Source organism: Squalius cephalus (genome assembly GCF_949319135.1).
Source record: "Squalius cephalus genome assembly, chromosome: 17".
Taxonomy (NCBI): Eukaryota; Metazoa; Chordata; class Actinopteri; order Cypriniformes; family Leuciscidae; genus Squalius; species Squalius cephalus.
In genome coordinates this window covers 24,494,856-24,510,168 of record NC_137138.1, presented here as the reverse complement: position 1 = coordinate 24,510,168, position 15,313 = coordinate 24,494,856, and the positions used below count along the sequence as shown (strand labels likewise).

Sequence of the window (15,313 nt, the reverse complement as noted above, 5' to 3'; positions counted from 1 at the left end):
GTTTGGTTTCAAATAGAGTCTATGATTGGATAATTATTGCAGTGATTATTATGTTTCTAGCATTTTATGTCTGGCAGCAGTTCTTCTAAGCCTAATTGATGGAGTGTGTAGCTTTTCATTTCTTAAACAAGCATGTAGGAAGACGTATCATGGCCATATTCCAGGATGACAATGTCAAGATTAAATTCTTAAATTGTGAAAGAACGGTTGGGAGGAGCATGAAGGATCATTTTCACACATGAATCGGCACCTCTGAGTCCAGACCTTAAATTCATTGAAAGTCTTTGGGATGTGTTTGAGTAGACTTTACAGAGTGCTCGACTCTTGCGTTGTCAATGCAAGATCTTGACCAAATATTTATGCATCTCTTGATGAAAATAACATCACAAAATTTGCCAATTTAAATCCAAACAGCGCCTTTTTTTTTTGGCCGGGTAGTGTATACACATTAATTTGCTCATTTATGTAAATGTAACTTTAAATGTTAACGTTTTTAAAAAGAAATTAAGCACACAGTGGATGTTTGTTAATGTTTGACTGTAGTTTATTTTATAGAACAAAAAGCAAAAGTATCTTCAAGTAATGTGATCGGAATTGAATCGCTGCAGTAAATCACTTTCTTAATCGGTATTACTCAAAACATTTTTAATGGGAAGCAAAATTAAATACATATTAAGATTGTTTTCAGTTTTCTTACTGCATTAGGCATTTTCTCATATTTTAAACAAATATCTCTATATTTAGTCAGACTTGTGCTTAAAACAAGAAAGAAAACTACATATCTCATGGAATTTTGCTCACAAAAACAATCTTAATTTATGGATAAGTAAATATGTGTGGTGTACAACAAGACAAAAATATGAATTAAGAAAATGACACTGCGTAAGCTAGAACCCATTATGATTTAGAGTTCCAATTTGGAAGACGACATAAGAATGAATCCACTGATCAGCACTACAAGAAAATTCACTCTTTTAACGTTTATGTGTAATTATAAATATCATCCTTTGTAAGCACAGTGAGAACACTGTGAAAAGCCAATAAGCAATCACGACAGATTGGACAGATCTGTTTATTCATAACCAAACTGTTTGTTTGGAATCAAAGAGTCAACCTCAAAAGGGCTGACAGTATGAAATATAGAAAACAGAGAAGTTCTCCTGTGAAACGGGAAGTCACGGTAAAGCCGAACCGGCTGGAGAAAAAGCAAAGATAAAGAAAAAAGGGGACAGTCCTTGCATAGTTCCCCACCCTTCATCAAAAGAGACATCCAAACGTAAGATTTATCTAAGCGTCCTTCTTAGAAATGATTGCGTATGACTGGTGACCATCCAGATGCACGGCTGACTTTATCTCAGAGATGAGGAGGGGTGGTGACACTTAACCCGAAGTGGATGCTATTTCCTTTTCAGGCTCCTCTGACCCCTAACTTAGGAGGAAAAAAAAGTTTTCTCCCCCTTCCTTTTCACTCTCCCACTCTCTCTCTCTCTCTCTCTTACACAATCTCATAGAGGGTGTCTGCAAACTACATGCAGACTTTTTGCATCAAGTGTCAAGCTAGCAAGAAGAAACCTCCTTCTCTCTGGGCTCCCAGCTGGACTCAGAGGATTCACGGCGCTCAGATGGAGTGAAAAGCGACTGGACAGCTTGTGGAAAGCGTATGGATATGGCACACACGGTGAAAACTCCACTCAGGAGGTCTTTTAGCGAGCACGTGAAGGATTCCACTAACAAGGCTTGGGATACATTTTGGAAGAGCGCACGTGAGAAGCGTCTCTCAGGTAAAGAGATTGTGGGTTTCTCTGTTGTGGTCGACAGACCACCTTGGTGGTCCATTGACGTTCTTGCTGTATGATTTTCTCAGTGAACTTTGCATAACCGAGGTGTAATGACAAGCTAAACGTTTGTTTAAGCATACCAGGAGGGCGCATTGGGAATTCTCTGGTTTCAATGGTTTATATGTGAACTGCAGCTAATTCTGTATTTTAAAAGGTTGTTATATGAAACTGTGCCTTCAGGTAGAGTTTGATACACTTCACCAGTCATCATCATCTGTATCATCCACTTAACTTCTCAAAGTTTTCAGTGATGATGGCTTTCCAAATGTCTAAAATGGTTTGAAACATTTCTTTTAACTCTGATTGAAAAAAAAAACCCTGACATGTTAACACGAGCCAGTTAATTGCTCGGATATCCACATCTCTGGCACCCAAGAGCATGAAAGGCACCGCAGGAAATGGCCTTTGGTCGATAAGAGGGCTAAATCTTCCTTGATAGTTTTTCTATCTCTAAGTCTTTCTCGTGGGGCCCTCCTCTCGCTCAAGGGTGGGGATTTCTGTCCGTCATACATTACAAACCTGTCCTAATATTTACGCCCTGACCCAGCTTGTCATAACTCGGTGTAAACACACACACAGTCGTACGCGCGTAGATCACGATGTGCATCCAATGATCCGTGTTGGCCAGATGCGGCTCATAAACGTGCGAGAACTCAGAAAAACGACATTAGCGGGAGAAAAGCTTTCTGAAAGCCAATTAAAACAGATTGTTGCCAAACACTAGCGCACCCCCAATTAAATGCGGCACGGCGCCAGGGACTTGCGTTTGTCGCGGCACTTCGAACGAAATCACGGCCAAGTAAAATACAATGTGCCACTTGCAAAAATGATGGTCTGGCATCTGGAGTAAACATCTGGCCGGGAAAGATTGGAGCTTTTATCGATGTGGGCTGACGTGTGAGGTATTGCGGTATCTGGGTTACGTCAAAGTCGGAATACAAGTGCCTGCGCAGCAAAAACAATGATAATTGCTTTTCCTTCTTTTCTATTGTATTGCTTCACTTATTTTTTACCTGAGGTTTACACTGAACAGATTGTCCTCGCCATTCAGTACGATCAGCTCTTGTTTCACCCTTGCCAAGAGGCATTACCTCATCACAGGAACCGGAGCCACGTGTTTTTTGTGTGCCTGTCAGAGCAGTTGTTTGCATGTGTGAACGATAGAGGAACTGTGTATAAAGAGTTCTGAGCTCCATTATGATGCAGAGCAGACCTGTTAGCTCCAGAGATTACTGTGAGAAAGCCTCACCAGATGTTGCAATCTTGGAAAAAAAAGGAAAAGAAAGAAGATTGGGGGGGGGGGGGGGGAGAAAAGAAACATACACAGCTGGAAAAAAAAGAAGGAAATGGGGTCAGATTCCACATTTTCCTAAGTTACAATAACAGAATCTCTGAAAAAAAAAAAAAAAAAAAAAAGAAGTTCTTCTTTTTACCACAGCCATGAATATTTTGCAAGTCGTTTTGAGGAATTGTTTGATTTTTGAAACATCGCATATGGGAAATCATTGTTCTTCTGAATTCCTGATTTGAAAATGTCATGACTGTTAAAAACAAAAACAAAAAGATTCTTTTTACAGACCCTTCTAAAACATAATTTGCAATAATCTGGGATCAAATTTGTTTTTAATACAGTGCCCTAACCAGAAGTGACAAGTGATTTTGGAGTGGAAGCAGCATCACACAAGTGCAAAATTTTGGTTACCTTTACCACTGTAGAAATATTATTCAATGACATATTTATCACATATCATTCATTTATTCTGCCACCAAAACTATGCATCGATTGGGAGGGATGTTCTCAAAATGGCAGCCACCATGCAGAATAAAACTGTTTTCATCTTATGGAAGCCTGTATCCATCAATACATCAATGTATTAGATAAAGTGTAAGGTGAAAATGTGAACTTTGAGGTATAAAATACAACAAGAAAGTTGTAGATATGAACAAGAAATGTGATAGGAAGTCACAAATAAATTCTTAATTATGAGATTATAAGTCACAATGAATCTTTCTTTTCTCTGAAGAAGTAATGAGCTTCCCCAGCAAATCACAACACCTTTTTTTTTAACGCCCACATTTGGTTTTACTATATCATTTTCAGACCGGAATTCTTTTGAGTCTGTTAATGTTTTTCACAAGTGGCTTTGCTGGAATAACTGCAGGGCATCAGTAAGACTATAAATTCCACTGACTTGTTTTTCAGAGCCTTTGCAGGTCTCCATTTCATAGGCTTTACCTAATACGCAAATGTTTCAAAGTATTAAAACATATTTTATAGCATCTTATATGTACAGTAGATTATAAAAGGATTAGTTCACCGAAAAAAATTAAAGTACGTCACCCTCATGTTGTTCTAAACCTATATGAGTTTCTTTCTTCTGTTCTGAACACAAAAGAAGATATTTTGAAGAATGTTGTTAAACAGACAGTTGATAGCACCTATTGACTTACATAGTATTTTTTCCCCCACTATGGAAGTCAGTACCGTCAACTGTCTGGCTACCAACATTCTTCCAAATATCTTATTTTGTGTTCAACAGAAGTAAGAAACTCGTACAGATTTGGGAAAACTTGATAAAATTTTCATTTTTTAATGGACTGTTACTTTAAGAAAGACTAATATAAACAAACATAAACAACAGAAGTCAGCTGACTTCTCTGGGAAAAATACAGAAGAACAGTCGGAAAGAAGTTGAGCTAAGTTCTGGGGTATCAGAATGATCATTCTAACTTCTTACAACTGGCTGCCCTGTATTAAACCAAACATTGAACAATCGATCGCATCTGTCAGCAATTTACCATAAAAAATGCAAATAGCTGATTAGAGTAACAGATTTACGCGTGGACCTCTCTATAAATTGGGCTCAAAGGTTAGGTGGCCATGAGGTAGGCGTTCACACACCCTCATAACCATATATAATCTGGCTTCTCATTGCCGGCCAAGGCTCATTAAACCAGCTGCAACTCAGATTTACTGCTCAGTCTCCCTCTATTGTCCCATGTGACCAGGGGTTGATTGGACAACGGATGTGTTGGAATTTGTGCTGCTCCGGTCAATGGCAGTCTGTACAACTGTTAAGTGGATGAATGGTCTGTGCTAAATGACCATAGCTCATTTTGACAAAGACTTTTTCTAAATGCAGAATTACAATGCACAAGGTGTTATAACCCCTCAATCGATTAATTGATTAAATAAATGGTTTATTAAATTAATCATTTTATTTAGTCCATTCATCAATCAATCAATCAATCAATCAATCAATCAATCAAACAAACAATCAATCAATCAACCAACCCATCAATCAATCAACCAACCCATCAATCCATCAACCAACCCATCAACCAACCCATCAATCAATCCATCAATCAATCCATCCATCAATCCATCCATCAATCCATCCATCAATCCATCAATCCATCCATCCATCCATCCATCCATCCATCCATCCATCCATCCATCCATCCATCCATCAATCAATCAATCAATCAATCAATCAATCAATCAATCAATCAATCAATCAATCAATCAATCAATCAATCAATCCATCCATCCATCCATCCATCCATCAATCCATCAATCAATCAATCAATCAACCAACCAACCAACCAACCAATCCATCAATCAATCCATATCCATCCAGAACCAGGATGTCTGGGAACCTGGAAAAATACTGATAAACTGGTAACACTTTACAATAAGGTTCATTAGTTAACATTAGTTAATGTATTAACTAACATGAACTAACAATGAGCAATACATGTGTTACTGTATTAGTTCATCTTTGTCAATGTTAGTTAATAAAAAAAAATACAGCTATTCATTGTTTGTTCATGTTAGTTCACAGTGCATTAACTAATGTTAACAAATACAACCTTTGATTTTAATAATGTATTAGTAAATGTTGAAATTAACATCAACTAAGAGTAATAAATGCTGTAGAAGTATTGTTCATTCACGTTAAATAAGGTAGTTAACTAATGTTAACTAATGAACCTTATTGTAAAGTGTTACCGATAAACCAATTAAAATTTGCGCGAAGTTCTATTTGAACTTGGGCCAATAATCGAAATGTGCATGCCTTAAAACTTCTGCATTCAGAGGTTCGAGAAGCACGTTTCCTGTTTTTCATATCTCGTCAGTCGTATATTATTGCCTCAAGACTCCAACAAGACATTTATGCTACATTTTATGAAAACAAGACCAATGCTGAGGATCAGTTTCCAACTTGAAAAATGCAATACTGTTAATACAACAATATGTTTGCTGATAAAACATTTGAAAATTCTGTGCTACCCCACAACTCATAAATTAAAGTTAACATGCTTAATGAGCGCTTAGAGGACTGACCTCTGCAACTGCCGAAATGTCCTCCATATGACTCTCAGGGCACCGTTTATGACTTTTCTCTCTCTAATGACCTCATTTTCCTCTCCTTAAAGCGTTTTCAAAAAATATAGTCTCTTCAGCTTTCCCTCGTGTTTATCCAGTTCAAAAGGATCATCTGGAATTATGGCCTAATCAAAAGTCTCTTCCCTGAAGGAAGGATCCAGATCCTTCATTACCTTTGATGATGCATAAAATTGTCATCTCTCAGTGCTTGCACAGCCAAGGCAACTATCTCTACAGCCCCACAAGTTATTAAATCAATATTTTTCAGCTCCACTCTACACCGTTGAGCACATGCAAAATGACCGTCACAAATAAGAGTCTCGCCAAGCCAATCCGACTTAACAATGAAATGAAAAAAATTCCTGCGTGCATGCACACTGTAAAGTGCTTCCTTTAACATTCCTTGCCACTTGAAGCCTACAGAGATATATTTTTTATGGAAATTACAGTGCCATGTTGAGATCACTTGTAAAGCTCTTTAGATTAATAGAAATGGTTATGCGAACTTGATCCCTTTGACGCACACCCACGACTTTATGAGATCATCTGACCATGAAAACACAACTTTCTCAAAGTAAACAATGAGCAAATCGGAATACACAGCTTACATTAGCCAGTGTAGGAGGCAGTCAAACAGACTAGCCATGAGAGTGCACCGAAATTGAATGGCACTTTCCACAAACATGACTTTTTAACAAGCATATTAGGCACAAATCCAATGTTTGTTTGTTTTCTTTTTACATAAACCGTCCATCTGTATACTCCTTCTGGCCTGTCTCATCTCAGAGGTCTTGTCCTTTTTTGACTGCAACCAATAATAAAAATCATTCAACAATGTCTTTATTTTCAATCACATTGTCAAAATGTACTGTTTTGAAACTTTTGAATTTATATTCGAAAAAAAAAAAAAACGTCATTTAATGACCAAACTTTCTTTTTGTTTACACAAATAGAATTTCTTAAAATTCTGGATTGCAGGAAGTGACATTTCCCAGTAAATAATCTCATTCTATTTTCTCAAATGTTACTAATATTGTTGTGTTGACATTTTATTGCTATGTCTGAATGTCAAGCTCAACCATTACAAAATATTTATTTTTTAGAAAATATTAGTTAGCAGTAATTACAAACAAACATTAGACCTGTTAACTTTAAAATATATTGTCTATTTAATTTGAATGTTTATTTAATGTTTATCACTATAACATTACAAAGCAATAAATCAATTCCTTATTAAAAAATAAATAAAACTCCTAAAATATTCAGTTTGACTTCTTATTCATATATATTCAGAAATATTCAGATTTCTAAAGGTTAAGCGCAAGTTTTTCAGGTTGTATTTTGCACCATATACATTCTGATTATTATAACATAGTAAAAAGAGCTGGTTGATCTTAAAATAATGGCTACTTTTCTTTAATTAAAATAGCGACATCGACATCTAAACCTTAACTTTCACTGTAAACAATCCCAAACTTTTATTACAGAGACATCCAGAAGAGAGCAGAACAGGCTAACCTTCCAAGTTGGGAATCAAGGCTACAGTATAGCTTAATTTGAGACCAGAGCTTTATCATTACTCAATGTAGAGATTACTGGAAGCTGAAAAGTTTTGTCTCTTGTTTCAGGGGCACTGTTCTATTCTGGTTCAAAAGCCTGATAAGTAGCAGTCTTCTAAGACTTACAGAAGTTTGCGTCATCAGTATGAGTTCCAAAGGTGCTGGTTGCCTAATGGTTTTTCACACTGCAATCTGCACAGTGTCTTTAATAGTGTCACGTGGCAGGCATGTCTGTTATTAAAGGCCTGAGCTTCGGTGTCTTTCGTTTAAGCATGGAGAGTGTCATGGCCTTAAATGGCTAGACACCGTCTGGGTGATATCCAAAAAGCCTAGTTTCTGTGTAGACAGTTAACCTTCAACAATTTCCTCAAACTTTTTCTGTCTACTTCCTGCATTCACTTACAAAAACAAAATATTAAGCTGATTTCAAGTTTATTTGGAGACATACTAAGCAGAAGCTCTGCAATGCTTTTAAAATGTTACAGAATGCAGAATACTCTGCTCAAACCTTCACCAAACTAAGAACGAGATATTTTTGAATGTACAGATGCTATGGAAGCTTGTTTCCGCCACAGAATAAAAAATAAGAAAGGTAATTGCGACTTTTTATATCACAATTCAGACTTTTTTTCTCACAACTGCATGATATAAAGTCGCAAATGTGTGTTATAAAGTCAGAATTGTGTGATATAAAGTCGCAATTGTGAGTTATAAGGACAGGTTTGCGTGATATTCTTTCTCAGAATTGCATGTTTATATTTCGCAATTCTGATTTATAACACGCAATTGGGAGATATAAAGTCAGAATTGCGAGTTTATTTCTCGCAATTGTGAGTTTATATATCTCGCAATTCTGACTTTATAACATGCAATTGAGACTTTGGGCCCTATTTTAACGATCTGAAATGCAGGTATCAAACGCGAAACTCACACGAAACGCAAGTAACTTTGTGGGCGGATCCCGGATCTCACAAATTTAAAATGGTTTGGTCTGAAGTAGCTACATTACTCATAGGTGTGGTTTGGGCGTGACGTGAAATAAACCAATCAGAGCATCATCTCATATTCCCTTTAAAAGCAGGAGCGCTTGTTCCATGGTGGATTGCTATTATAACGCGGATTTGCCAGGCGCACGCCAGGAGCGGTTCACAGCCGAGGAGACTGACGTTTCTGTCAGGGCCGTAAAAGACAGAGAAGTGATGTTGTATGGGGATGGGAGAAACCCACCCAAATAATCTTAGGTTAAACAGGCGTATAATAATTTGGGCAAATGTGTAAGCTAGATTTATGCCTATTTTTTCACATCATCATGGACACCACAATAATTTACCTTGTGTGGTAATATTTTTCCTTGTAATTATGTATGGTTTGCAAAAATGGGAACTGCTGCCTGCGTCTGTGTAAATGAGAGAAGCAAAGTGTATGCGCGTTGTGCACACGCTACATTACGGCCAAGCATGCGTCCTTAAAATAGCATCTGAATAATGCGCCACTGACTTTAGACAAGGTTTTTCCTGGTCTGTGGCGGAATTGTTTTCTGAAACTGCAAAATAGCACCAGGGAACGTTTGCGCCGGAACACGCCTTCTCTTTTCGCTGAACCGCCCCCGGGAGAAAAAAAGTCAGAATTGCGAGTTTATTTCTCGCAATTGCGAGTTTATATCTCAGAATTCTGACTTTATAACACAATTCTGAGAAATAAAGTCAGAATTGCGAGATGTAAACTCGCAATTGTGAGATTAAAAGTCGCAATTATATTTTAAAATGTTTTATTTTGTGGCGGAAACAAGCTTCTAAGATGCAGATATTATTGACAGCAAAATGACTGAAATCAGTCATTGACAACTCTGGCTTTCCATTAATGTAGATCTACACTATAAAAATAAATAAAAAAACATTTTTATTTTATTAAACTAATCTTAAAGCTGCAGTATGTAACATTTTTGGTTAAAAAGTAACAAAAATCAGTTATTGAGCAAGTACATAAGACATTAGTGTTCAAAACTGTCTCCCTCCCTCTGATTCGCAACGGTAAGCTCTTAAAAATGACTTATAATTTGAGCTGTAGGGTCTGATTATGCTGTCAATTTGAGAACATTTCTCTTTGCGTGGTTACGCCACATCCATAAACAGAAAGAAGAAAACCAGGCTAATATGGCGTGAGCTTAGGATGCAGTTGCTTGGAAAGTTGGATTAAATTCATATGGATTAAATAATAAGATAATTTTTGTTTTGGATTTGATTGGTTTTATTTAAAGGTAAACATTTCACATATTTCTCATGTCTGTGTGGCAAGTATACACTGGGTTGCTGTTCATTTTTGTGACACGCTCCAGAAAGAAGTTCACGGAGACCAAAACGAAAGCAGCAGATACGTGTTTCAGATGACTTTTTTTTTCTGATATATGCCTACTAGAACGTAGGCTACTTATTGTCAAGTCGATGTACAATGATAGTCCCACACTGATGTGGTGATCACATATTCATCCATGCAGAGGAGCAGTGCTGAAGCACAACCCACATTAAAATAAAATCTCTATGAGCAACTTGCAATTTTATGTTTCAAACAGAGATGGCGACAGAGAGGCAACATTTCTTTACTGCAGCTTCAGGGTACGTTTACACGACAACGATGTGCTTAAAACGGAGAAGTTTTTCCTTTGAGTTTTCTGCGTAGAGACGACACCATTGTCAAAACGATCCCCATTCACACAGATCCGCGAAAGCGACTAATAACGCTGTATTCTGCTTCCAGGCCATTAGATGGCGATGAAACAATATAGCCTGAACACATAATACGCATGTGCATTACGTCATCGTCTTCAGAGATTCACGTTTTTGTTGTTTACACAGAGACACCGCACTCATTTCAGGCACCCAAAACAGCGTTGTCGTGTAAATAAACGGCCAAAACGCATAAAAGGTTTTAAATTTTTAGTTGAAAACTGTGTCGTGTAAACATCCCCTTAATTTACTGTGTTCGTCCAATTGATTTTTTATAAAATTGATTAAAAAAAAGTTCTCAACTTTTGGGAGTAAGGAAAACTAAACAAAATGTTTTTTACAGTGTACAGTTCAATACACTTCTGCTCAGTGGGTTACTTCTACTGATGCTCTCTACCCCATTGTTTTGTTTTGTTTTTTTGGAGCTTATATAACTTTTATAGTGCCTTATATTTATTCAACAGTGCTACAGGGCCCACTCATAGTTTTTGTTATGTCTTCTACTGATTGCTGATAACAGAATGTTAGACATCTAATCCCCATTGGTTCCTGAAGAACAACCAATTCTGAGACCAATTCATCTTCATGCCGGGCCGCATGTGGCGGGTGACAATAAAGGAGGAGCCGTTGAAACTGAATCATTGGCGCTTCCCAACGCCTCCTATTAGTTGATCTCAATCTAGTTTCACGCACAGCTGGAGAGAGATCGCAGATTATTTCCAGTAGACTCACGAAAAGTAGGAAGATAGAATCCCTTGATTATATTCTAATACTGGGATTTCGGCTTTGTGTAAACCCTGAAGCACTATTGTGTGTGCAGAATGAACATGCAAACAGGAAGTGACAGTTGCGTTTTGAGCTCCTGAGCCATCTGACTAAGGCATACTTCCACTTTTGGGACCCAGAGAATATGTGAAACATGGCGTGTTTGTTATCTTGGGGAGTTTTACATAATCCATGAAATGGATTAACAGTATAATCTGGTTAGTAAGTAAAATAAGTCAAGTATCTATAAAATAACCTTCTGTTTATTGGTGATTTACTAATACTGTAAATCTGTAAAATTCATACAATCATGGCACATTTATTTACAGCAGTAGGAGCTGAGAAGAAGGGCCTGAAACTGATGAAAAATTATTTTTTTTCAAAACAATGGTCAGTGAAAGGAATTGTTTGTTGTTGAAAGTCAGCCTGCGGTTATATATATATATAATAAGTATACAGTAATAAAGTACTTACAAATCATTAACAAACTATTAGTTTAAAGTTATTTAATTGGTTGACATATTGGGATACTAGCAGAAATACTACATTAATATCTTAATAGGCTATATATAAACAGTGAGTTCTTCATTCATTGTCACTGTAATTAACCAAATTATTATTGTTTAATTAGAGCTACTATTAATATTGTTGAAATATATATATTTAGGGGTAGGGTTAATGTAAGTGTGTGTGTGTGTAATGCATTTGTAAGCAATTAAAGAAACACTGAATATGAATGCAATTAATGTGCAATGAAGGTTGGTTTAAAGCACTTAATTACTGTAATTATATTTTCCAATTTCCCGTGACCTAATCTAAAGTGAGAACTATTTACTCATAATAACCAATTAAAAATGCCTTTACTACGAGCTAATTAAACACAGTTTAATGAATGAAGAGCTCATTATTTGTATATAACCTATTAATATATTAACAATGTAGAGACTACGATATATAAACTATGTATAAACTATAAAGTAAGTTTGTTAATAATGTGTAGGTACTTTATCACTTATTATAAAGTGTCACTAACTGTAGTAATAGAGGCATATTTTTCCTATGTTCTCAGGCCGAACATGAGGTTTGTGTCTCTGATGAATAAACCAGATGTACCATATTCATGGAAAGCACTGGAAATCATTTAAGCTATACAAATAGAGAGCAGTAGCTTGGTGTCGTACCTTCTGTTGCCAAAATGATGCTTTATCACATTATGTCTATCTGTGTTTCCTCAGCCTTGAGTCTATGTGTTTGTGTGAGAGTGTGTCTGTATTAAATCACAGCCCCAGTAGGAAATGAACCTTCTGATTTACAGTACAGGTCCGTAATGACTAGAACTCACAAGATACGCCATCAAACTCTCATCAAATCTGTCTTTTAAAACCTTTGTTTGTGGGCTCAGGTGTGTGTGTGTGTGTGTGTGTGTGTGTGTGTGTGTGTGTGTGTGTGTGTGTGTGTGTGTGTGTGTGTGTGTGTGTGTGTGTGTGTGTGTGTGTGAGCCCTATTTGCCCTTCATGGGTCTCAGGTTAGATGTCTCTGTCAGCAGCGTCTAGACACCCAGTCGGACAAACAATAAAAACCCTATTGTGTGTTCAGCCTCTATGAATGAGGATGCAATGGTCAAGAACTATTACAGCACTCACACTAGTGTGTGTATCCACTTATTGATGTCATACAAACTCAGTCACACAGTCTTCAGACAACAGATGAAATGTCTCGCTCATACTCTTCACACCTTTCTCCCGTTCCCCACGTTCGGTTGTAACCCCCCTGCTTTCAGAAGTCATTCCCTTCACACTCTCTGTTGAACCCTCCTGTGTTTCTCTATTTATTACCTTAGGCTCTCTGCAGTCTTATCAGAAAAATCGGTCTCTCCCGCCCGCGCTGTGCCGCTTCTCTTATCCGTGGCATCACACCTACCGGCTCACTTCATCCCTCCCTCACACGCTCAATCCTTCTCCCTTTCCTCACTCTTATTCATCCGCTGGAAACCTGACTCCATCTCTCCTCACCCTTCTTACGGAATAAAATGAAAAGAAGTGGTTCGGGCCCCGGCTTGATTGATTCAGGCCGACATGAGACTCTCATTTTGGGGTGAGACGAGGGCCGAATAATGCTGGATAAGCAGGCCTAAAGGAACAGGGCATAGATAGAGAAAACAGCTGACTATAAACACTATAAGGAGGAGAGAAGCCGGCAAGCTGTAAATCTACCCGATGAGAGAAAATAAGCTGCTGGTAAACTGGCAGGAAAAGGTCACTTTACACATTTGATCCTATTTGTAATATTGACATGGGATAAGACCAGGCAAACACTGAGCTGCCAGTCAAAAAGGAAAGATATTGACACTGAGTGTATAGGCTTAAGTTGAAATTAAAATGGAGAATTATGTAGGTGCCATTTTGATGTAGGTGCAAAACATTAACATTTAATATTGTTTGGTATATATAAATATATACAGGGCTTGAAATTAACACCCGCCAAATGCGTGAAAAGATCAACTGTGGTGGGTAACGCTGTCAAATCACTAGCCAATTTGGTGTGTTACTTATTATGTTTACTACCTTTGCTGGGGAAGTTCGTATAAGCCAAATCTGTGCAGATTTAGGGCAAATACTCAACTCATGAGTCATCATGATATATTAAATATAGCATATTGCGCAGAATCTGCACACATCTGGCTTACTTGAACACACACGTCACTACGGAACAAATAACGGCACACTTGTTCATTTGCATTGAAGCAATAGCGAAGATTAAAAAGCATTTAGTTAACAGAAAAGACATGGTTATTTTCCAACATCCTAACATCCAACAACATAAATTAAATATTCTATGAACCTAAAAGAATTTGTAATCATTTGTTCATCGAGCTGTTCATACATAAATTGCTCTCAGGATTTAGATACTCTCAATGTGTTTCATTGTCTATAAAAACATTAGAAAATGTGGGCTATATGCTAGAACCACACTTTAAATACAACCCCAAATCAGAAAAAGTTGGGACACTGTACAAATTGTGAATAAAAACAGAATGCAATGATGTGGAAGTTTCAAATTTCAATATTTGATTCAAAATACAACATAGATGACATATCAAATGTTTAAACTGAGAAAATGTATCATTTTAAGGGAAAAATAAGTTGATTTTAAATTTCATGGCATCAACACATCTCAAAAAAGTTGGGACAAGGCCGTGTTTACCACTGTGTGGCATCCCCTCTTCTTTTTATAACAGTCTGCAAACGTCTGGGGACTGAGGAGACAAGTTGCTCAAGTTTAGGAATAGGAATGTTGTCCCATTCTTGTCTAATACAGGCTTCTAGTTGCTCAACTGTCTTAGGTCTTCTTTGTTGTATCTTCCTCTTTATGATGCACCAAATGTTTTCTATGGGTGAAAGATCTGGACTGCAGGCTGGCCATTTCAGTACCCGGATCCTTCTTCTACGCAGCCATGATATTGTAATTGATGCAGTATATGGTCTGGCATTGTCATGTTGGAAAATGCAAGGTCTTCCCTGAAAGAGACGACGTCTGGATGGGAGCATATGTTGTTCTAGAACTTGGATATACCTCTCAGCATTGATGGTGCCTTTCCAGATGTGTAAGCTGCCCATGCCACACCCACTCATGCAACCCCATACCATCAGAGATGCAGGCTTCTGAACTGAGCGCTGATAACAACTTGGGTTGTCCTTGTCCTCTTTAGTCTGGATGACATGGCGTCCCAGTTTTCCAAAAAGAACTTCAAATTTTGATTAGTCTGACCACAGAACAGTTTTCCACTTTGCCACAGTCCATTTTTAATGAGCCTTGGCCCAGAGAAAACGCCTGCGCTTCTGGATCCTGTTTAGATATGGCTTCTTTTTTGACCTATAGAGTTTTAGCTGGCAACGGCGAATGACACGGTGGATTGTGTTCACCGACAATGTTTTCTGGAAGTATTCCTGATCCGTTGTGATTTCCATTACAGTAGCATTCCTGTATGTGATGCAGTGCCGTCTAAGGGCCCGAAGATCACGGGCATCCAGTATGGTT

At 37.6% G+C, this 15,313-nt stretch overlaps 1 protein-coding gene across 1 annotated transcript in view; it reads left to right on the top strand.

The window, feature by feature from the left end:
* Positions 1 to 1,301: 1,301 nt before the first annotated feature.
* Positions 1,302 to 15,313, top strand: part of LOC307174463 (rho GTPase-activating protein 7) — a 54,928-nt gene continuing 40,916 nt past the window's right edge. The window contains exon 1 of the mRNA XM_079898288.1: positions 1,302 to 1,781. Coding sequence (XP_079754414.1) covers positions 1,661 to 1,781 — 121 coding nt within the window. The 5' untranslated portion in view covers positions 1,302 to 1,660. The remainder of the gene's footprint in view (positions 1,782 to 15,313) is intronic.